The sequence below is a fragment of the Rutilus rutilus genome, assembly GCF_951802725.1.
Source record: "Rutilus rutilus genome assembly, chromosome: 2".
Lineage (NCBI taxonomy): Eukaryota > Metazoa > Chordata > Actinopteri > Cypriniformes > Leuciscidae > Rutilus > Rutilus rutilus.
The window spans coordinates 54,117,981-54,142,004 of NC_140210.1; the positions used below are offsets into that span (position 1 = coordinate 54,117,981).

Below are 24,024 nucleotides of genomic sequence, written 5' to 3' on the forward strand. Positions count from 1 at the left end.
TGCTGTTCGTCTCCAGTGTGACGTTGATCTAGTTTTTCTGTCTTACTGATCGATTTGTTTTGTATTTTTGCAATTAGGAAGAACCACGACATCAGACAAGAAAAAGGCAAATGCAATGGTGAGTTACGTGTGTGTGTGTGTGTGTGTGTGTGTGTGTGTGTGTGTGTGTGTGTGTGTGTGTGTGTGTGTTAGTGTTTGTATAAATGTTGTGCCTATAATATGTTTTCTCTTTTTAAAATACATTTTATTCATGTTCAGTCATCATGTGCAGACAGCAGACATGATTCTCTCACAGATCCAGGATCAGCTCAGATTAACAGTCATGATGAACTACCCACAATCCCCTCTGATGAGCTCCTGTACGCGTCTGTCAGTTTCCAGAAGCATGAAGAGTCTCTCAGTGAAGCTTCAGTCACTGTCAGTAAGAACGAGCTTTACTCTGATTACGCCACGGTCAGTCGCCGCATGAGACTCAACTAACTCACTTATAACAGATCACAGACCAGCACACATTACACCAGTATTGCTTATGTTTACAATTCATTGATACAATTCTCTTTATAATCCATAAATTAGTGTTAAAGAGGTGTTTTATTGATCAGGGTCGTTCAGTACAGACTGTTGAATCTTGACACACTTTAAAGATTCTATTGCTCATGTTTCTTCTTTCACATGTGTAGAATAGCAGTTGTGTCAGAGGTTTATTGGTGTGTGTAAAGAGTTTGTCATCTCAGTTTATCTGAAGGTGTGAATAAAACAGGAAATACAACACCTACTGTAAGAGACACTTCTAGAAAATACTGTGAAGTTTCCATTGAGACATGAGAAACTGTTGCATGTTAAAATGACAGTCTTTCTCATCTCTCTGAAAATTGATTATTATCATTGACCAGCTTTAGATTTGTACAGTAGTTACAGAAAGATCATGAGAAAGATAATTTTAACAACTTCATTATTTGAACACTTCTCAGAAATGCCTTATGCATTAACTTGCTGATCAATACTTTTGCTGATTTAGTTTTCAGTTCATTCTTTTTCTGTTTTTAGTAAAAAAAAATCTGATGTTACAACTGCTTATACCTTTACTGTAGAATCATATATATATATATATATATATATATATATATATATATATATATATATATGCTATAATTTCTTGTTTATTGTCCAAATATAGTAAATTGATTCTTTTTACACTATATGTGAAATTTAAAACATTGTCACAGCATTAAATCGATTAAAACAGCATTAACATATAGGGTGACTTAATCTAGTTTTCATTCTGATGAAATCAATGTTTCCAGATTCTAGAGAAACATTCAGAAATTATCTGATTATTATCATAAAAGACAGTAAGAAAAGTTTATACTCTGCAAAGGAAAACGTCTGAGTCTGAAATCTGAATAATTCATTATGCATTTTAATTTCTCACTCTCAGGACTGATTGAAATATTTACATATAAACTGATCAGTATTCATTTTAAATGCATTGTCATTATTGTGATGTGCAAAGACTTGAAAATGATTTTTAATCTGAGCTTAAGTTTTGGTCAGAAAGTTTCTCATGAACACTGGAGGTGTGTGTGTGTGTGTGTGTGTGTGTGTGTGTGTGTGTGTGTGTGTGTGTGTGTGTGTGTGTGTGTGTGTGTGTGTGTGTGTGTGTTTGTGTGATGAACAGACAGTTTTTTCCGTCCAGCTCAAAGCCACAGAAAACATGTGAAGGTTGAGGGTCTCAGTTCAGTTTAATTAAACACACTTACTCAGGAAACCCACAGAGAGACACATGAGACTGAACAGAGACAGAAGATGAACAGAAGACAATAAAGACTAACAGCTGATCATTCAGTAATTCACCTCTAACATTTAATGAAAGTGATGAATTGAGGAAAAGACTGAAAATAATGTATGATCAACAAATGATTTATGTGTGATTTGACAATTTTTCTATTTTAAAAACAGATCAAACTAAATGAAAACAATGAGTCCACAAGTCAATGATACAGTGTGTCTGTGTTTAAAATGTAATAACTTTGTATTGTTTAAGTTAGGAATATTATGTTAATAAAACAAGCACAGCATCTCCAGGTTTACTGTATTATAGTATGTTTACTAGGTTAAAGACACTTGCTTGTGTCTCAGTCCTTTCTGTGTTTGCAGGGTGGTTTGATACTGAGGTCAGTGTGATAAAGATCATCATCATGAGATGTTCGTCAGCTTGTGGTTTTCTTTTGCTCTATTTACTGTATATTCTCTCGGTCAAACCAAAACCCTTGAGCTCCTGCAGGTGTGAAAAAAACAGGAAATGTTTTTTAGTGCTAAAGGACACAAACTTTTCTCTACATATAAAGATGCTGTGAATTTGTGCATTATATGAAAACTTCCACTTCCGTCGACGACGCTGACGAGGAAGCCCCGCCGGGGGAGTATGATTCCTGCTCTATCCTGGCGTCAGGCAGTGAGGACTGGGCGGGCTCTGAGGATCTCGCGCCCCCTGCCCGTGCATCGTCAGGCAAAAGAGCTAGCATCGAGACAGAGCTCATGCACGTACTCACACAGGCCGCGGCGAGCCTCGGCCTCGAGTGGTCTACGCCTGAGCAGCCTGCTCACAACCGGCTGGATGGGTACTTTCTGCCCGGGGAGCGCGCTTCGCCTGTGTCCAAACCAGCGTCCAAACCAGCGCCTTTTCTTCCTGAGTTACACGAAGAAGTTGCTAAGTTCTGGAACGCCCCTTATTCAGATAGAATGCGCCCTTCTGTTTCTCTGGCATTCTCCGCCGTTGACGATGCCAAGAACAGAGGATACCATTCGCTGCCGCCGGTCGAAGAGGCGATAGCAGCCCACTTATGCCCGCCCTCCACTAGACGGCGCGCTAAGCTGGCGCTACCCTCGAAAGCTTGCCGCACGACGTCAACCCTGCTCCGCCGCGCTTTCTCCGCCGCCGGACAGGCTGCGTCAGCGCTGCACATCATGGCCACACTGCAGACACTTTCCTCCGAAAGCTGGACGAGAAAGGACCAGATGCAATCTGCATGCCAGACTTAAGAAGTGCTACGGACCGCGCTACTAAGTCTGCTGCACAGGCCATAGGACGGAGCATGGCCTCTCTCACCATGACTGAGAGACACCTGTAGCTAACGCTCTCTGAGATGTCTGAGTCCGAGCGCGCCGCGTTCCTCGACACTCCGCTTTCTCCTGCTGGCCTCTTTGGATCTTCCGTCAAGGATTTTGCGGAAAGATTCGCTGAGGTACAGAAAGCGTCACAGGCCATGAAGCACTTCCTACCGAAGCGCTCCAGTTCTGCAGCAGGCTGTGCGAAACCGCCTGCTCAGAGCTCACAGCCTCAGCCTCCGCCCACCGCCGCCACTTCGCAGCGCCGACAGGCCCGAAGCGCGAGACCGCGCTCTCGCTCATCCAGCCGCCGCCCCGCCCCGTGTGGTCCACGGCCTAGGATTGTGGTGAAGCCCGAGGCCCCGAAGTCGTCCTAGCACGCCTAGGGAAACGTCGGTGTTCAAGTCCCGCTGCGGCCGGACTTCCACCAAAGCTCATCGCTCGTCCAGTTCCAAGAAATGTGACTGGTCCAGTGTTTTTCGCAGTCAACAAGCCGGTTCCACTGCCCGCTTGCCTGCACACAAATGCCGTTTTCACAGCTACCCAGATAAATCCCAAAAAGAGTGTTTTTTCTGGTGTCCCGGCCACGGCCACGGCCGTAGAGCACAGGACCATTTTACTCGATCACCTCGAGAATCTGGGTCTCAGAGTCAATTGGGTGAAGAGTTCTCTGTCCCCCAGACAGATAGTATCTTTTCTGGGCACAGAGCTGGACTCGCTGTCCATGATAGCACGGCTATCACCACAGCGCACACTGGACATTCAGCGCACAGCGAGCTCTTTCCGCTGCGGCGCATCTGTCCCGCTCAAGAAATTTCAGAGGATGCTAGGTCTCATGGCCTCAGCATCATCAGTGCTTCAGCTGGGCTTGCTCCGCATGCGCCCACTGCAGTTCTGGCTGAAAGCGCGAGTACCACGCCGAGCGTGGGCCTCCGGTCTGCTTCGTCTCAAGGTCAAACCTTGGAAAGCAAATGACTGGTACCAATCAGGTGTAAGCCTGGGGACTTCCTCGAGGGTGAGGGTGATGTCTACGGACGCATCCACCTCGGGATGGGGAGCGCTGCTGGAGGGCAGACCGTTCTTCGGCCAATGGTCAGAACGGGAGAAGCTTCTGCACATAAACTGCCTCGAAATGTTGGCAGTAGACAACGCGCTGATGCGTTTTTGTCCCCAAATAAGAGGACACCACGTCCTGGTCCGCTCGGACAACATGTCTGTGTTGTCCTACATAAATCGCCAGGGCGGCCTCAGGAACCGGAACCTGCACAGGCTAGCAGAACGCCTCCTGGTGTGGGCTCGGCGCAACCTGCTCTCGCTGAGAGCAGCGCACGTGCCAGGGCTCCTAAACATAGGACCAGACAGACTGTCCAGGAACAATGTTCCGGCAGGTGAATGGTCTCTACACCCACAGACAGTCCAACTGCTGTGGAAGAAAGTAGACCTGTTTGCGTCTCAAGAAAACACTCACTGTCTGGAATTTTTTCTCCAAGAGCAGGGACACACTGGCTCACGTATGGCCCCGTCCCGTCACGTATGGCCCCGTCCCGCCCGCTCTATACTTTTCCCCCCGTCTCTCTCCTGCGTCAGGTGATAGAGCGGATCAGGGAAGAAGGATGCTCAGTGCTGCTCGTAGCGCCGTTCTGGAAAAACCAACCCTGGTTCCCAGTTATGATGCAGCTAGTGAGCACTGCCCCATGGCCAGTGCCAGTGAGGAGAGATCTCCTCTCTCAGGCCTACGGCTCGATTTGGCATCCTCACCCAGAGCTGTGGTCCCTTCATGTTTCGGCCATCAACGGGTACCCGCTGACCTCCCAAAGGGAGTGTTAGACACGATCACGCAGGCTAGAGCCCCGTCTACGCGACGTCTCTACTCCTCGAAATGGTCAGTGTTTTCCAGCTGGTGCGCAGCTCGTGGCGTGTCACCCCCAGACTGTGGGGTGACGGAGGTACTCTCCTTCCTACAGGAGCTGTTGGATAAGGGCAGGACCCCCTCCACGCTCAAAGTTTATGTGGCGGCTATAGTAGCATTCTCGAGAACAACGCTTGGTCAGTCAATAGGAAGGAACGATTTAGTCATCCGCTTCCTTAGAGGAGCTAAGAGACTGAATCCTCCCAGACCTCCCTCAGTCCCTGTATGGGACCTTTCTACGGTGCTGGAAGCCATGAAAGGTGGCCCATTCGAGCCTTTGCAGACGATTGATCTTAAACACCTGTCTTTCAAGACGGCGTTTCTTCTGGCTCTTGCTTCAGTGAAGCGCATAGGGGACTTACACGCGCTCTCAGTGAGCGCGACGTGCATGGAGTTTGGGCCTAATGACTCAAGAGTTATACTCAAACCTAGGCACGGCTATGTTCTTAAATCCCTCAACACACCGTTTAGGGCGCAGGTCATTTCCCTGTCTGCCCTGCCGGTCTCTGATAAGGAGGGAGATGCAAGCTTCCTTTGCCCAGTCAGGGCATTAAGAGCTTATGTGTCTCGCTCTTCTGTTTTCAGACAGACAGAGCAGCTCTTTGTTTCGTTCAGCGTGCGTTCTAAGGGACTAGCCGCTTCGAAACAAAGCCTATCCAGATGGATAGTTGACGCTATTGCGCTAGCGTACACTTCCAAGGGCATGCAATGCCCGTTGGGTGTCAGAGCGCACTCCACGAGAAGCATGGCTTCATCGTGGGCCTGGTCAAGTGGGATTGCCTTGCAAGATATATGTATGGCGGCAGGCTGGGCCTCCCCGTCTACATTTATAAGGTTTTACAACCTAGAGGTTCCCGCCTTACAGGCCAGGTTGCTGTCGGTCTAAATGACCAGTATTGTCTGTTCTGATGCTATCAGTTCAGAATGCTACGTCTACTGAGCACAGCTCACTGATCGACCGTAAAAAAAAAAAAAGTGTTATGGGCAAACTGTATAAGACCCACATTTCCCCATCAGTTCAGGCCGTACCCCGCCCTGTCTGTATGATGTAATACGCGTCTAAGTGACGCTGCTATATGTAGAAGAGCACGGCATCTTGCATTGGGTCCCCTAGCGTAAGATACTCTTACGCAGTACGAGAGACCTCTCGTAAGAGAACGTACTCGGTTACTAACGTAACCTCGGTTCTCTCTAGTAGAGGGAACAAGTACTGCGTATCTTGCCGTGCATGCACACGCTCTGGTTCGCTTCGACGATGAAAAACCAGATATCAGCTGCCTGTGAGCCGTATTTATAGGCCTAAGCCACGCCTGTTTCGGCGGGACGTGACGCAGCAGGCACGAAGCGCCCTCATTGGGTCTGACGTCACGCCAGGCCTCGCTCGATAGGCTGCTGCAGTTGCCGCAGAACAGCCAATAGGCGCGCGAGCAACGCGTTTTACATTATTACAAAATTAAGGATAATTTTTGGCTTCAATATCTCGCGTAAAAAGGATTTTCCCCTAGCGTAAGATACTCTTACGCAGTACTCGTTCCCTCTACTAGAGAGAACCGAGGTTACGTTAGCAACCGAGTACGTTTTCTATTTTCCTGGTTTTTGAATTCTGCCCGTGTCCTGGTTTTCTCGTTCATGTCTTGCTCTCTGGATTTGTTAGTATGGACTGATTTCTGTCCTCTGACCTTCTGCCTGCTTAGTGGACCACGACTTTGGATTGTGTTATAAACTGCACTTGGATCTTCTCTCATTGTCACTCAGTGCTTGCCACCACTTCCACAACACCGACTCATAACACTATTTTAGCTAATAAGTTGCATTTTTGTCAAATGGTAAAAGTCAAACTTCTCAACCTCACTTGTTTTACGTCGGTGTTTGCCTCTATTCCGTGATTAAAAAACAGCTTTATAGTATGCGGTGGATGAAGTGAGGAGGAGCATTTACATGTGCGTCTGACTCTGTTACTGACTCTGAGAATCTCCTCCACAGTTGCTCATCGAACCTTCAGTTCTTATTTATATTGTAAATATTCAAATATAACACCAACATACACGCCAGAGGCAATGAGGTTTAAGCACAGTTTTGACTCCTCCCCTTTATCCTTATATGGCGCTGAGCGCTGAGTGTCCGTTTGAATGAAAACAAAGTTTGCGCCTTTGCGGTTGAATCCTCATGTGAACAGGCAGTTCAGAGAGAAGGAAGATTTTCTGTGAGTAATCAGTTAAATTTAGAAATGTTCTTCACACAGATCTGTTTTATGTCTTCGGAAGACTTGCAATTGCAGACAACGAAGCGTATGGATGACGGTCGCGCTGAGGCTCGCGAATCACTAAAATATCTTTACAAACTCAAACAACATCTAATTATAGACATGCCTAAGTATGCAGTATATACATTATTATTAAACACTGACCTCTAAAACATGCTGAGATATCAAAATTGACTAGATTTGTTTATTTTCAGAAGAAAATGTGAGAATAATGTGCTTGTGCAAAACTCCCCCACAATGCAATGCAGTGGTTGCCAGTTCTTCATGGTAAAATTGGGTAAACGTACAACCGCTTTATATCAAATGTAGTTTTACTAATCAAACTGCAGCCTTTCAGAATATAAAACATATCAAATTCATTGAGGGATAGTGTGATTTAAGGAGACAATAAAGGCATTGAACTTTTTTAAAGTCTATGTAAAGATGCTGTGAAAACCTCTGGAGAATCTCTCTAGTGTTTGTGATGTTCACCATTGCATTATTATAGATGTATAGCACCTTCAGTAAAGACACAAACAGCTCTCTTATTGAACCCTCTGGCTCCATCTAGTGGCAGATATAAGTTCATGTTCTACTGATATTATAATTCCAATGACTAAACATGACATTTCTTGGTTTTATGTAGTTGTGATGTATGGTAGTTGACACAGAACATAATTTGCTTTGTGTTCTGAAATCATGAAATGTAAATGGCACAGATTTACTCGCCTCCTGCATGTTAAAAAAGAAAGAATGTATCATTGGAGGAATGAAACTTTGACCTAATTTAATAAGTACATAGAGCCTTTGTCCATGCAGATTGCAGTTTTCGATGACTAAATCAGAGATGAAAGGAAGGAAGCAGAAAAACTCAAGTTCACCTGTCATCAGTGATGCTGATGTTCCTCTGACCGCTGCTGTCCGAGGTGCTGAATACACATCAAACCTTCATATTATTATTGTCTTTATGCATAACGTATCCAAACAAATCCAGATGTGGTCTGTGTCCTCCTAAAAATATGTTAATGTTTCTTACAAGTGATAAAAATGGTAAGAACCCAAAGTATCAGATGGAATAATTTATACAGGCTCTAGGGAGTGAACTTACATGAAGATTATACTTTCGCCCTCTAGGGGAAGATTTGATGAAGCAATGGAAGTAGATGAAAACAAGTCTCAGCATTTCAATGTTTGTCCAGTTTGTGTGTTTAAAAGGGTTATTTCACCCAAAAAGGAAAATTCTGTCATTAATTACTCGCCCTCATGTCGTTCCAAACCGGTAATACTTTCGTTCATTTTCGGAACAGAAACTAAAATATTTGTCAATTTCTGTCTCTCCATTTTGATGCTTCAAAAAGGCAATGAGGTGCATTATGGTGTGTTACTGATTGACAGCTGCTGTCCGTGGTGCTGAATCCAGAACTGGCTGTTAAAGTGACAGAAGCATCAGTCAGACTCAGACTTCAGCTGATGATCCTCTGAATGAGATGTTCAGATCTGTAGACATCTGAAGACTTCTTAGAGCAAAACAAGTTACACAACTTGGAAGTTCATATGACAACAGTTGTATTTGGAACAATATAAACATATGATATTATTTTTTATAGGCATAATGTATTTATCCTGCAGGTCATGTCTGTTTCTTACAGCTGATAGAGATGTCAAAACCTCAAAGTATAAATGTCAAAACAAAAGTATCAGATGCATTTTCGATTTCCCAGAGAGACAGGAAGATAACGCTATGTAATAAAGACATGAATTCACTCAAGATGTTCTCTGAGTTGATCAGCCTTTGTATCTCAACATTTCCTGATGTGTGGATTATGTTTTGTGGTATATTTTGAACTATATGTTGTTTCTATAATTTAACAAACACACAAAAACACACATGCACTGATGCACACATGCACAAACACACAGTTCTGCTTATTGCTATTGGTTTTATTTACATATAAAAAAAAATAATAATAAAAAAAAGTATTATTCTAAAGTTAATAACTTTTTACATTTGGTCGATTTAATAAAATATTTTGTTAATACAACCTCTCTAAAGTTTTTTTTTTTGTGTGTGTGTGTGTGTGTGTGTGTGTGTGTTTTAGTGTATATCAAAAACGTTGTGATAGAATCAGTTGGTCACATCCAGAAAAAAAAGAAAAAAAAAAGATAATGGATCTCTATGGCCCTCTGCTGGATATATATGGTCACAACACTATTTCTATAACTAAATCATACAGGCCTTTTTCTAACCAGCAGATGCAGAAATCAGTCTCTAACACCTAGATCAATATCCAGAAGCCACTCATATTTAATTTAGATCATCATTAAAGTGATTTTTTTCATAAAAATACAATATTTTATATGCAAGCTAATGGTGTACTTGAGGAATTCTGTGGTAAATTGGTAAAAAAAAAGAAAAAAAAAAGACTTCATGTCTTCCAAAACATAGATGAGAAAAAAAGAAAAGAAATATAAATTTTCTTAAAATCACTCTATAAATGTTTGCGGTCGTACTGACCCTTGTAAGTTTACATAGACACCTATAGACACCGTACATAAATATACTGAATAATGCAGGGTAACACTTTATTTTACAGTGTCCTTGTTACATTATGTTACATGTACTTACCATAGTAGTAACAGTAAATTATGCATAATTACATGCAACTAACCCTCAACCAAACTCTAATCCGAAACCTAACCCTATAACAAGTACATGTAGTTGCTTAATATTACTCAGTACTTAAATATATAATTACACTGTAACAATGACACCTTAAAATAAAGTGTAACCTAATGCAGATTAATTATGTTCAGTGTCATTCGTCCTTCTATAGAGAAGATGAAGCCTGTATGAGCTCTCAGCATCAGACACTGTAACCTCCACTAGGTGGCGCTCTTTCAGTGTGATTAATGTAATATTCAGTCAGTGCTGATGGTGGGAGGAGCCAGTAAAGCTGATCATTACTGATAAAGAGCTGAAGAAAGAGGAAGGAACTAAAGCAGACAGATGTAGAGACAGAGAGATTCACACAGAGAACATTCAGCATAAAGAAGACTGAACTCAACTCACAATGAAGATCCTCCTCATCTTCTTCACTTTCTCCCTGATCTCAGGTCAGAGCTTTTCTCTTTCATCACTGCAGTAATGATGCTGTTTTCTGTTCATGAGGTTTCTGATCACAGTATCAATCTGATTGACAGGTGCAGTGAGATGCGTCAGTGTCACTGGATATTCTGGAGGAAGTCTTCTTGTTGATTCTGGGGAACTTTGGTTCAGTGACTCTACTAAATATATGGCCAAATTACCTCCTGAGTTTAGAACAATAATAAATTATAAGAAACATGATAAATGGATTAATGAAGGACGATTCACACTGTTTAAAATCATTGAGGGAAAACTCATGATCTACATCAGAGAACTGAACCAACATGATGCTGGAGGATACCAGATTAGAGCTGAAGGCCAGTGGTCCATCGATATGACTTTGAATGTGGAAGAAGGTCAGTCATTTTTAGAAGTCTTTGTGTAAAAAAAACATTTCAAAGAGTTTACGTTTATAAACTGAACTGAAGTGACGCAAGCCGCGTTTGTTGTTGTGACATTTATTTTGAGGGCACTGAGAACACCAGAGCTCACAGTGCTCATATTCTTCGACTTCATTAGTTCACGATCAGTCTCACACGTTATTAGATATACTGTCTACTTGTATATGTATAACAGTTCTATGAAAAAATATTAGCGTATGAAAAGTTATCAGTGTATGCCGTGTGGTTGATGTCCAGTGTTGCTGAGCAGAAATACATAATCATGTTTCTCTTGGTCCCCTCAAAGTTGCGTTGGATTTTCTCCTCAGTGTAAAGGTAAAGAGGTCCGTATGTCTCTGTTTTCCATGTTCATAGAGTTAGTTTCTGGAGTAAATATATAGGCAATAATCTGTGTGTTTACACAGCCTTTTTAAAAATGGCGGGTGTTGGTGTTTCGTGTGCGTACAGCCAATCAGCGAACACTAACGTCACGATAGTTTCTATTGTGCTGGTTTACACCAGACTCTGAAGTAGGAGCTAAATTAGCTCCTCCAAAAGGATTTCCTAGAACTAAAATCGTTCCTAGTTCCTGCTGTGCGAATACGCCAAAATCCGGGTACTTCAGCCAATGAGTTCTAGGAACAATGAAAAGGTTCCTCCGGTGCGAAAGCCCCTAATCGCTCAAGGCCCAGGTGATCGCTTCACTCCTGATCTGCTCATGCTAACCAGTAAAACGCTGTTCGCTCAAATCCCACTCCAACATGAAATTTCTCTGTACTGTACGTGCTATACATGTTGTAGCCATTAAATAAAACATATTTAGTTTCATATTTATGTTTAAATAATTTAATGTTATTTTTCTTATTTCTTATATGTTAATTATATGAAAAGTGATCAGCATGCGTAAGATAGGATCATAAGATGTGCAATCTATCAGGAGACATACAATATGGAGTGGGTCAGACATTATTTTGACCACTTCATTAAGTTTTGTTTTGTAGAAAGCCTTTCTTTAAAGTGAATTTCGTTTTGTATTAATTGTATCTTAATTTTAATCAATGTTTCATCAACCAATTGCCTGGATTTAATAAATAAGAGGAGAAATATAGCTGACAATATAATCAGGACGTGGATAAATAAATCATAAATGAACCGAAACTCAGTGTATAAGCTACCTCACAGGCATGAGAAATATATCTATAGAAAGCTTGAAATGTATACTGTGATGATTTCAGTGTGAGGAAGGAAGAAGACGGGCTCGGCTGACTGAGACTCGTGCATTTTATTAAAGTATTTCAAAGAAATCACAAACAAAAGGTTGCACTCTGTGCTTTCTCCATAAATAAACTCTTTCACTGCAGCACTTGGGTTCCCAGTCAGTTCAGTTCTCAGACATGCACAAAGTCTCAGTCCAGTCTCTCCCGTTGCAGACCTCGCTGAACCACAATCCCCTCGCCACATATACTTTTAAACAAAACAATTCAAAATGAAAAGAAATAGGCTATACTCTCTGCTAATGTAAACTGTATGAAATGTGCATTTCTCTCTATTGGCACGTTCACTACTGCGACGATGACGAGTCAGCATTATCAACTTCATCTTTGCTGCTGAAACAGACACATTAAAATGTCTCCTTACTATATTTGACACATTCATAATCATTACTTTTGCTGGTTCTTTGTGGCAAGCTTTATGCGTGTGCTTGACTGTAAAACATTGCCCCGCAAATTAATGGTAAAATACTGACAACACTGTTGCCAGTAATTTACTGTTAATTGTACAGTTCTTCATTGTAATCTACAGTATGTTACTGTAAAAATACCATGCACTAAATTAAAACTCGAGTTAACTAATTTCATCTGCAGAAATCGACTGCCTTATATCGACCAAATACCATTTAAATAATATTTATAATGTGCTGATAATGTGAGCATATTATCACTGAGAACTTATTTCATTTGAGTCCACTAAAAAGTATTTTAAAGAAAGACATTTACACTGGCTCAGCAACTACAAAGTCACAGTCTGTTAAATAAAGCAACATGCAGCAAATCATCAATGTTTCTTGGTCTTCTCCTGGACTGAAGCACAGGCTCTACTCTTCAGCACAATGGTGACTCACAAAACTCAATTTTACGGTAAAGTACTGGCAACCCCAGAGGAAAATCCTGTAGTGTCCACACTATAAAGTGTAAAAGTAGTTTTTGCTACCGTGCCGTAGATGGAAGAACCTGGGAGGGAGGGTGGGCATCCTGGAGTCAATGACTGGAGGGAGAACAGGAACAGGACAGACAGGAGACTCCAGGATGGTATCGTGGACCGTGGCGGAGCAGGCTGAGGAGGAGACCACGGCAGTGCAGGCTGAGCAGGGGGCCACGGCGGTGCAGGCTGAACAGGTGGCCATGGCGGAGAAGACCCTTCGGGTGGCCATGGCGGTAAAGACCCTTCGGGTGGCCACGGCGGAGAAGAACCTTCGGGTGGCCACGGCGGTGAGGACCCTACGGGCAACCACGGCGGAGCAGGCTGAGGAGGTGGCCACGGCGGTGCAGGATGAGTAGGGGGTTCACGAATCCCCAACAGAGCCGGACGGACCCAGAGCCGAGGCGACACCACAGGTCCGGAGGGCCAAGGCGGATCTGAAGGCACATGGGACCGAGGCGGAGAAGGGGCTCTGGAAGGCCGCGGTGGAGCCAGTGTGAATGAGGATGACAGTGGAGCAGGAGGGAAGACGGAGCCCAGTGGAGCTGAAGGGACGAAGGGCAGAGGCGCAGCTGGCAGCTCGGAGTCCCGTGGTGGAACTAGGGTGACGGCTGACCAATGCGGAGATGGAAGGACGAGAGAGCCTGGCGTAGCCAGAGGGCTGACAGGACACGGCGGAGAGGAGGGCACTATGGGCTGAGGAGAAGCTGAAGGGTCGGAGGAGCAAGGTGGAGTCCAAGGTTCAGGGGACAGAGGCGAAGACAGGGGATCCAGGGGCCAGGGCAATGTTGAGGCCTGGACACCCTGAGGCGGATGAACAGAGACATGTGCGTATAGCTGTGGATGAGCCGAAGGGTTGACAGGGCTCAGCAGAGGCAGGGCAGGAGAACAGGATGACTCAAACAGAGGAGGTGGGAGAGGGAGGCTGGGTGGGAACAGCCTCTTGGAGAATACTGGGCTGGATAGGATCAGCGGTGAAGGCTCTGTGCTGGAAGGGACCAGCAGTGAAGGCTCTGTGCTGGACGGGACCAGCGGAGAGGGCATGTAGGATGAGCGGGTTTGGCTGGGCTGATTTTGTGTGAAGCATACTGGAGAGCCCCTCTGACGGATATCAGAGAGGGGTCGAACACTTTCGATGTCAGATCAGAACTATTGGAGATCGGCTTACGCACTCTGGGCCAGGGAATTCCAAGAACAGGTCCAGGACGAATACGGTGCTCAGCGGGGAGTGATTCTGTGGGTTTGACTGGTCTAACAAAGTGAACGGGCTCTGCTTCGCCCACAGTGAAGGAAGATCCACTGAATAATAAAACAAAATCAATATACTGGGCCAGAGTACATTTGGGGTCGACATCGGGTAAATGAAAACTCACTTCCTGGTCCAGACCCATCCACAAACAGTCTTTGACTTTTGCATCGTCCAGGGGAACCAGGTGGCAATAAGTCAAAAACTCACTCACATAGTCCTCTATAGAGCTGCCATTCTGGAAGATAGAGCAAAGTGTATATATAGGATCCATGGTGGTCCTTAAATCCATCCAACTGGATATTGCTGTAGTTTAGGTCGGTCAATCTGTAACGTCTCAGGGTTTAAGAAGATGAAGTTCCAGGCAAAGATCCAAAATACTCAATATTTATTTAAACTGAAGAATACTCGAAACAGTGTGCGTGCACAGACAGAGTGCTAACACAAACATTGACCGACAACTGAAGAGTGAAAAGGGAGAACTTAAATACACAGACAGATGAACACAAGACAGGTGATGCAAATGATGATGACGATGAACAGGTGGGTAATTGAGGGAGTGAGTTCAGGTGTGGAAACAAAAAGGATACTGGGAAATGTAGTGATGACAAGACGATGACAGACGGTGAATGTGACAGTAGTTGACGCAGTGTTGCAGTGAGATAATTAAGGGAATATATAAGTGAGTGTTGAGCATTAGTGATGAACACCTGCTGTTAACAAGCAGATTCCCTGATGGAAAGAGGAACACTTGAACAGAAAAAGAGAAGCGACGAGCAGAAACAAAGAACTGCATCTGACTTCAAGCTCTTATATATCATTACATTTATTCCTAACCAGTTTGACTTTATTTCTGTCTTACATCTATTTAGACACACACAGATATATGCTGGGAGTTTTGTACTACGCTGGCACCCAGCATGCATTGCGACATAATGAAACATTTGATTGTCACCATTGTTGAGATTCATATTCTGATTGTTGATGTATGTTTGAGTCTCAGTCATGCAGGAGTTCAAATGCTTTATGCACTTTATGATTTCATTATCCTTGAAAATAACTGATTTCTGAAACATTGCTGAATATCATGCTGTGCAAGCATAGATACACTAATCAGTAAATATAAAATACCCATAACATCAAAGCTTAGACACAGGAAGAGAACAGTAAATCAGAGTCCATGATGATTATGGCATCATCACAGCAGACAAAAATACATGATCATCTTCCTCTTGGCTTTTTATTGGTAATGGTAAACTCTAATGGTAAACAGTCAAGATCCCAACTAAATCGCACAGTGATCACCATCATGGTGACTATACACACTTTATTATTTGCAATAAAGCATCAACATCTAAATCTCTGTTAATTCTCAACAAGTACTTTTGTACATGTATAAAGTAAATAATGTTAAACTGTTTTGCAAACTGGTTTCACACTCTGTGGTGGAAGTCAGTTGTACTTCTTGTGTTTCTCTTTTTTCTGTTCTTGTTTCTCTGTCCTTCAGTGATTCTGCTTATCAGGTGCTCATCAGTGTCTCAATTTACTCACTTCTTTTCATTCACTCTGTCAAGTAGACTATATTAGTGAACTAATGTAGGGAATAGTGAATGAGGGTATAGGGTGTGATTGGGAAAACAGCCTCTGAGTGTCGACTTTGAGCACTGTTAATTCACAGTACATTCCTGTAGGCTACTTTCTTGAAAATGGCAAATATTACCCAGAATGCACTGTTTTCTACGGTATATTATTGTTTTATTGGAAAATGGTGTTAGTGTCGGAATTTGGCCGTTTTTTTACAGTGTAGGATATATATATCCCGTATATATTCAAGTAATTCAATTATTATAAATATGCGATTAGTCGACTAATGGCTTAAATGAACAACTACTAGTCTTGGCAACTACTAGGCTCTTATTCTGGGTTGAGCGAGCGGAGCAGAATCTTCAGAAAGGCGCTCTCAGCTCTGGAGGACATATTACCACTCCGCTCACATGCTCTGGTGTGAGACGATGTGTTCTTCTTCTGTTGTCTGAGAGTTGATTGACAGCTTTTAGGTGCGTTATTGGCAGTGCTACCCTCTGGTTACATGAACGCGTTACTGGTTACATAGACAATAATTGCACAACCTATTTGAGACTCTATAATTAAATCAACTAATCGAATCATCGAAAATCGTAACTCATCCCTAATAGAATGTATGACGACTATAGAGAGCTAAGGCAGGGCTGCGCTCAACACATACACTTGCAAACTTCCATAAGCTCTTCCCCTTGGGAGAATCCCCACCGCTATTTTGAAGTGTGTTTGTGGACTAGGGAATTTTATTTGGGCAGACCCTCGACCCCTTGATTTTGACTGAGGGAGCAAGTTTACTCATATGTACACTTCAGGCAGATTTATAGACCACAATGCAACACAATTGTGACGTCACAACAGCAACTTGCAGTGCACACACTCACCCACACACCCTTCATGATTCAAACAATGGAGGGAAGAGTAGTTTACTGCTGTAAGTTATGTTTGGTCAGTTTAGCAGTTTAGAAGAGTTATCCTGAGGTAAAACAGCATGGCTCCATACCAGATTCAATTTAAACCCATTGAAAGGGTTTGCCAGTAACAAAGTGCAATGTAAGTAATGACGTACACCTGAGTGACCGAGACAGAGGGAAGTTAGCTAGGGTAGGGCATAAAAAATTGGAGTTAAACGCAGCCCAGATCCCGGACATTTGAGTTGATTTAGAAATAGTTTTTTTAAGAGGATGTGGTCATCCTAGTTAACCGCATGTTCAGCCCAGCACCTTCCTCAAAACTACTAAACAAAATATCTCAAATGCACATTATTAAAGAAATGCTCTATTATGTGTAAATGACAGATTCATGCTGTAACATGGCAAAGAGAGTGGAGGTGAAGAAGGGAATAACTGCCATCTTCAGATGTGTATATTCACAGAATCATATTCATGATGCCAAGAGGATCTTTAAAGAAGAAAAATACTATATTGATGAGATTATAAACAGCACATGGAAAAAGAACAAGAGGTTCAGTATGACTGATAGTAAAGATAAACAATTCATGACTGTGTTAATTTCTGCTGTGACTCCAGATGATGGAGGAGTTTATTTATGTGGAGTTTCAGTCTACAGACACTCATACAGTTACTCCATTATTAATACTGTTCATCTACATGTTATTAGTAAGTAAAACAACTGTTAATCAACTACATGTTTTAAGTTTCTACAATCTGTGTTTGCGGCAGAATTTTTTAGAAGTGATATTTGTGATTGACAGCTAAAGTGGGCGTGTCTAGAGCGACTGGCCACTCAGGAGGTCGTATGATGATCAAGTGTGAACATCCTCAACACAAAACCAAGCCAAAATACATCTGTAAAGAATCAGATGGATGTTCAGAGAGGAAGAATCCAGGAGTTCAGGATGAATGGATGGAGAATGGAGATGTTTCTTTATATGACGACACCAGAGCAGGAGTCTTGATGGTGTTTTTTAGAGAGCTGAAAGCTGCAGATGCAGGAACATACAGATGTGGAGTGAATGTGTCTCACTATACTGAGAGCTTCACTGAACTTCAGCTGCTCGTCAGAGATGGTGAGGAACCAGAAATACTTTATCTCATATCCAGTATTTGTTCAGATTTTTATCTGATTGTTTGTTGCTGTTTTTTTTAAATATTTTTTTATAGATGCAAAATATCCAAAGACAAAGACTGAATCTGCTCATCTTGGTGAAGAAGTCAGCATCACCTGTCAGATCCCAGAAGAGCATAAAGTTCATTTCTGCAAAGAAGATGATGATCACATCTGTCAAAACATCAGCACATCTGCAGTGACAGAAATGAGTCCTTCATCTGAGAGAAATGAAGAGAGAGTTTTTACAGTGAGCATCAGTAATGTGAGCGTGAGAGATGCTGGAGTTTACTGGTGTGGAGCAGAAACCAGAGACACACATTTGACTTTCATCTCCCTGACCACCAAAATTCAGCTCAACCTCTTCAGTGAGTGAATTCAGATGATTTCATTGTAGTAAATACAGTATATTCAGAATCAAGTGTGTTAAATGTCTGTGTTTGTTTGCAGTGGCTCCAGTAGTGAGACGTGAAGGAGAATCTGCTGAGATCTTCTGCCCTTATGATTCAATCTATAAATCAAAGTCAAAGTCTCTCTGTAAGGGGAAGTGCTCCACTAGAGATAGAAATACTCTCAATGAGACTGTGAGAGAAGAGAAAGAGACCAAGACTGACAGATTAACTCTGAATGATGACGTCACTGCAAGTGTCTTCACTGGGACCATCACTGGACTGACAGCAGAGGATGCTGGGAAATACTGGTGTGCAGTGGCATTAGAGAGAGACGTGAATTATCTTTACACTCATCTGATCGTCATCATGAATGAGGGTGAGGAAGGTTTATACATCTGAATATGTGAAACTATGGCTGTGAATTGATGTTCTCATATTTCTAATATTTCCAGAGCTGACCTTGACTAAGTATGAAGGAGACGACGTGTCAATCCAGTGCAAACATCATGATGAACATCAGAAATGCTTCTGCAAAGCACATGAACCCTCCATGTGTGTGAAGGATGGAGTTTCATTGGAGACGATCAGAGATGATCGATTCTCTTTCAGTGATGAAGCTTCTACTGGAGTCTTTACTGTAAACATCACTGATCTGAGAGAAGAGGATTCTGGGATATACTGGTGTGGATCTCACATGACCACTAAAGTGCATTTAAACGTCAACAATGATAAGAATAAAGGTAAGAGCGTTTATTTTATTTCATTGTCAAATATGAGCACTATTTTCTGCATTTGCTCAGTTTGTGTGTTTTCGTGATTCCTGGTAATCTCATATAAAATAATTCCATACAATTCCTCTATTTAGCTCATTTTGTGACATTGCTCATGAGTGCAGGAGGTGTTTAGTGTTTGTGGTGAATAGAGTGTTTTCATTTCACACCAAAACCACAGAAATGAGCTGAAGGTTCAGAGTCTCAGTTTAGTTTAGCTCTGAATCATTAACGGTCTTTATTCAGGAAACCCACAGTGAGACACATGAGACTCAGAGACAGATGAAGTAGAACAGATCGTATGTGTAAGTCTGCAGAAGAGGGACTAAAATGTGCAATTTTTCTCATAATTTAGTCTAATTCAATCAATAAATAGTCTATCAAATGTTTTTCCTAATGTGTGAATGTTAGTTAACACTAATATGTGTGTGTGTTTTATTTTTAGATTCCTCCATGATCATCATTATTTGTGTGTGTGTGATTCTGCTGCTGATTGGTGGATTCACTCTGACTGTGTGTAAATTAAGACACAAGAGACGAGGTGACGCTTACACACACACTTCAGTTCAGTCTACTGCACAGTTACCCACAATCCCCTCTGATGGGCTCCTGTACGCGTCTGTCAGTTTCCATAAGCATGAAGAGTCTCAGTGAAGCTTCAGTCACTGTCAGTAAGAACGAGCTTTACTCTGATTACGCCACGGTCAGTCACCGCATGAGACTCAACTAACTCACTTATAACAGATCACAGACCAGCACACATTACACCAGTATTTAAACAAATAGACTACTATGGTATATATATATATATATATATATATATATATTTTTTTTTTTTTTTTTTTTTTTATGCTTATTTTTTATGGTAATTTTTTATTTACGCTTATGCTCACAGTTTAAATGAAAATGTTCTTAATCCATAATTTAGTGTTAAAGAGATGTTTAATTGACAGGGTCGTTCAGTTCAGTCTCTTGAATCGTGAGACACTTTATAAATTCTGCTCATGTTTCTTCTTTCACATGTGTAGAATAGCAGTTGTGTCAGAGGTTTATTGGTGTGTGTAAAGAGTTTCTCATCTCAGTTTATCTGAAGGTGTGAATAAAACAGGAAATACAACACCTAAGAGACACTTCTAGAAAATACTGTGAAGTTTCCAGTCCAAATGCAGAGACACGTTTAGTTAATAAAGGCTCTTTAACAGCAGCTCTTAAAGCTGTTTGGTTTACTGGTTTCTCTTCCTCATCTCTCTGAATATTGATTGTGTTTGATCTGTGTTAGATGTGTACATGCTAGAGACTTTTACTAAAGGTTTTTTTGTTTGTCAAAAATTTTTTTTCATTCTTGCTCTGTTGGGACTGACGTCATTTTTCTGATGTATAGTTTTACTGTAGAAACATATTTTACTAATTGAAAAATAAACATTGGGAAACAATACATACTATATATATATATACTATTTTGCTATTGTTTCTTGTTTATTAACCAAAACTGTTGTAGAATCAGAGAGATTATTATTTACAGGTTTTTTTACATTATATTTAAAATGTCAAACATTGTCATGGGATGGCATTGACTGAATCTAGTTTTCCTACTGATGACTGATACAGTATAATGATTATTAATATCATAAAAGACAGCGAGAAAAGTTTAAACTCTGCAAAGGAGAAAGTCTGAGTCTGAAATCTGACTAATAATTTTATGTATTTTACTTTGTATCACATTCAGGACTGTTTGAAATATGCATATAAACTACTAACAATCAGGTTATTTACAGTCTCATCAATAGGTCATCTTTTTCATTTTCATCTTTTGAAATGATTTGTTGTTATTGTGATATTTAATAAATGGAAATGATTTTTGATATGAGCAAAAGCTTTGGTCAGAAAGTTTCTCATGAACACTGGAGGTGTTGTGTGTGTGTGTGTGTGTGTGTGTGTGTGATGAACAGACAGTTTTTTCCGTCCAGCTCAAAGCCACAGAAAACATGTGAAGGTTGAGGGTCTCAGTTCAGTTTAATTAAACACACTTACTCAGGAAACCCACAGAGAGACACATGAGACTGAACAGAGAGACAGAAGATGAACAGAAGACAATAAAGACTAACAGCTGATAATTCAGTAATTCACCGAACAACATTTAATGAGTGATGAATTGAGGAAAAGACTGAAAAGTTTTATGATCAACAAATGATTTATGTGTGATTTGACAATTTTCTGTGTCTGTGTTTAAAATGTAATAATTTTGTATATTGTTTAAGTTAGGAATATTATGTTAATAAAACAAGCAGCATCTCCAGGTTTACTGTATTATAGTATGTTTACTAGGTTCAAGACACTTGCTTGTGTCTCAGTCCTTTCTGTGTTTGCAGGGTGGTTTGATACTGTGGTCAGTGTGATAAAGATCATCATCATGAGATGTTCTTCAGCTTGTGGTTTTCTTTTGCTCTATTTACTGTATATTCTCTCGGTCAAACCAAAACCCTTGAGCCTCCTGCAGGTGTGAGAAAAACAGGAAATGTGTTTTAGTGCTAAAGGACACAAACTTTTCTCTCCATATAAAGATGCTGTGAATTTGTGTAATATATGAAAAAATAAATATTGTTATATCTCAGCTCTTCCAGGTTATCTGAAATAATAGAGGAAGCAGATGCTCAAAACTATTTCTCACACTATTTGGCGTTAAGCTGCGAGTGCTCTTGAAGGCCAGCAGAGGGCACTCTTACCACTGACACTACACACATCATTTCCCACAATGCTTTGTCTGTCATCTGTGTAATCATGTGCAGCTGTTTCCCATCACCTCTTTATCCATGTGTCTCTTCCTATATAACCCTGTTCTGTTGTTTGTCTCATCGTGAAGTCTTGTATCGTGGTTCACTGCATTACTGAGCGTTTCCCCTGTTTTCTATTTTCCTGGTTTTTGAGTTCTGCCCATGTCCTGGTTTTCTCGTTCATGTCTTGCTCTCTGGATTTGTTAGTTTGGACTGATTTCTGTCCTCTGACCTTCTGCCTGCTTAGTGGACCACGACTTTGGATTGTGTTATAAACTGCACTTGGATCTTCTCTCGTTGTCACTCAGTGCTTGCCACCACTTCCACGACACCGACTCATAACAGTATTTTAGCTAATAAGTTGCATATTTGTCAAATGGTGAAAGTCAAACTTCTCAACCTCACTTGTTTTACGTCGGTGTTTGCCTCTATTCCGTGATTAAAAAACAGCTTTATCGTATGCGGTGGATGAAGTGATGAGGAGCATTTACATGTGCGTCTGACTCTGTTACTGACTCTGACTCTGAGAATCTCCTCCACAGTTGCACATCGAACCTTCAGTTCTTATTTATATTGTAAATATTCAAATATAACACCAACATACACGCCAGAGGCAATGATGTTTAAGCACCGTTTTGACTCCTCCCCTTTATCCTTAGATGGCGCTGAGCGCTGAGTGTCCGTTTGGATGAAAACAAAGTTTGCGGTTGAATCCTCATGTGAACAGGCAGTTCAGAGAGAAGGAAGATTTTCTGTGAGTAATCAGTTAAATTTAGAAATGTTCTTCACACAGATCTGTTTTATGTCTTCAGAAGACTTGCAATTGCAGACAACGAAGCGTATGGATGACGGTCGCGCTGAGGCTCGCGAATCACTAAAATATCTTTACAAACTCAAACAACATCTAACTAAGATACATTATAGACATGCCTAAGTATGCAGTATATACATTATTATTAAACACTGACCTCTAAAACATGCTGAGATATCAAAATTGACTAGATATGTATATTTTTAGAAGAAAATGTGAAAATAATGTGCTTGTGCAAAACTCTCCCAGAATGCAATGGAGTGGTTGCCAGTTCTTCACGGTAAAATTGGGTAAACGTACAATCGCTTTATATCAAATGTAGTTTTACTAATCAAACTGCAGCCTTTCAGAATATAAAACATATCAAATTCATTGATGGATAGTGTGATTTAAGGAGACAATAAAGGCATTTAACTTTTTTAAAGTCTATGAAAAGATGCTGTGAAAACCTCTGGAGAATCTCTCTAGTGTTTGTGATGTTCACCATTGCATTATTATAGATGTATAGCACCTTCAGTAAACACACACACAGATCTCTTATTGAACCCTCTGGCTCCATCTAGTGGCAGATAGAAGTTCATGTTCTACTGATATTATAATTCCAATGACTAAACATGACATTTCTTGGTTTTATGTAGTTGTGATGTATGGTAGTTGACACAGAACATAATTTTCTTTGTGTTCTGAAATCATGAAATGTAAATGGCACAGATTTACTCGCCTCCTGCATGTTCAAAAAGAAAGAATGTATCATTGGAGGAATGAAACTTTGACCTAATTTAATAAGTACATCGAGCCTTTGTCCATGCAGATTGCAGTTTTTAATGACTAAATCAGAGATGAAAGGAAGGAAGCAGAAAAACTCAAGTTCCCTTTCGTCCTGGGAACTCCGACGTGTCGTCGGGGGAGTTCCCTGACGAATTGGGATCACGCTAGGGAGACCAATTGCCTTCGAGTGAATTAAAACGAGCCAATGAAAATTGGCATGCGAGATTTGCATTCCGCAGCCTGCTTACCAGTGCGGGTATAAAAGGCGGAAGCAACGCATACACAATGCTTTTAGCTTCGGAGCCGACCGGTTGTGTCCTCTCTGAGTGAATGAGCTTTAAGATTGTATCTATCTTACGCTCTACGAGTCTGCTGTTTCGGGAAGGGATCTCTCTGTGTTGGCGTGACGGCGTTTCAGCGACCGCGCGATTTCTTGTTTGCGACGACTGCGTCTACACGCTGTTAATTCAAAAGCTGTTTTCACAGCTGGTAAACGGTTGAGTGCGCACAGCGGGCTTGCAGTTTCCCCACTGTGTTGCCGCGTTGGGTCCCTGTGTGCTTCAGCACAATAAGGAGAGTACTTTCTTCCTGAAAGAGCAACACGAGTGAAGATTGCGCCCTTTTCAGGATGACGTTTC

The 24,024-nt window shown here is 41.6% G+C and overlaps 2 protein-coding genes across 2 annotated transcripts in view; both read left to right on the forward strand.

Annotated features, from left to right (window-relative positions):
* The window catches only part of LOC311279732 (polymeric immunoglobulin receptor-like), a gene marked incomplete at its 5' end in the record, with an annotated part of 32,730 nt that extends 32,221 nt beyond the window's left edge, over positions 1 to 509 (forward strand). The window contains one exon of the mRNA XM_084391428.1: positions 296 to 509. Within this exon, the coding sequence (XP_084247554.1) occupies positions 296 to 480 (185 nt within the window). The 3' untranslated portion in view covers positions 481 to 509. The remainder of the gene's footprint in view (positions 1 to 295) is intronic.
* A 9,663-nt stretch (positions 510 to 10,172) lies between these two features.
* Positions 10,173 to 19,790, forward strand: LOC311286288 (polymeric immunoglobulin receptor-like). The gene is made up of 8 exons (XM_084402420.1): positions 10,173 to 10,373; positions 10,461 to 10,760; positions 17,337 to 17,426; positions 17,522 to 17,836; positions 17,931 to 18,242; positions 18,325 to 18,642; positions 18,719 to 19,006; positions 19,482 to 19,790. The coding sequence occupies exons 1-8, from the start codon at positions 10,331 to 10,333 to the stop codon at positions 19,688 to 19,690; spliced, it is 1,875 nt and encodes a 624-aa protein (XP_084258546.1). The 5' UTR covers positions 10,173 to 10,330; the 3' UTR covers positions 19,691 to 19,790.
* The last annotated feature ends 4,234 nt before the right edge of the window (positions 19,791 to 24,024 follow it).

Excerpts from the sequence above, each read along its gene's own strand:
- LOC311286288 (XM_084402420.1), top strand. The coding sequence starts at position 10,331 with ATGAAGATCCTCCTCATCTTCTTCACTTTCTCCCTGATCTCAG. Across the intron at positions 18,243-18,324 it reads AATTCAGCTCAACCTCTTCA|TGGCTCCAGTAGTGAGACGT; the intron begins GTGAGTGAATTC and ends GTTTGTTTGCAG. Across the intron at positions 18,643-18,718 it reads GATCGTCATCATGAATGAGG|AGCTGACCTTGACTAAGTAT; the intron begins GTGAGGAAGGTT and ends TAATATTTCCAG.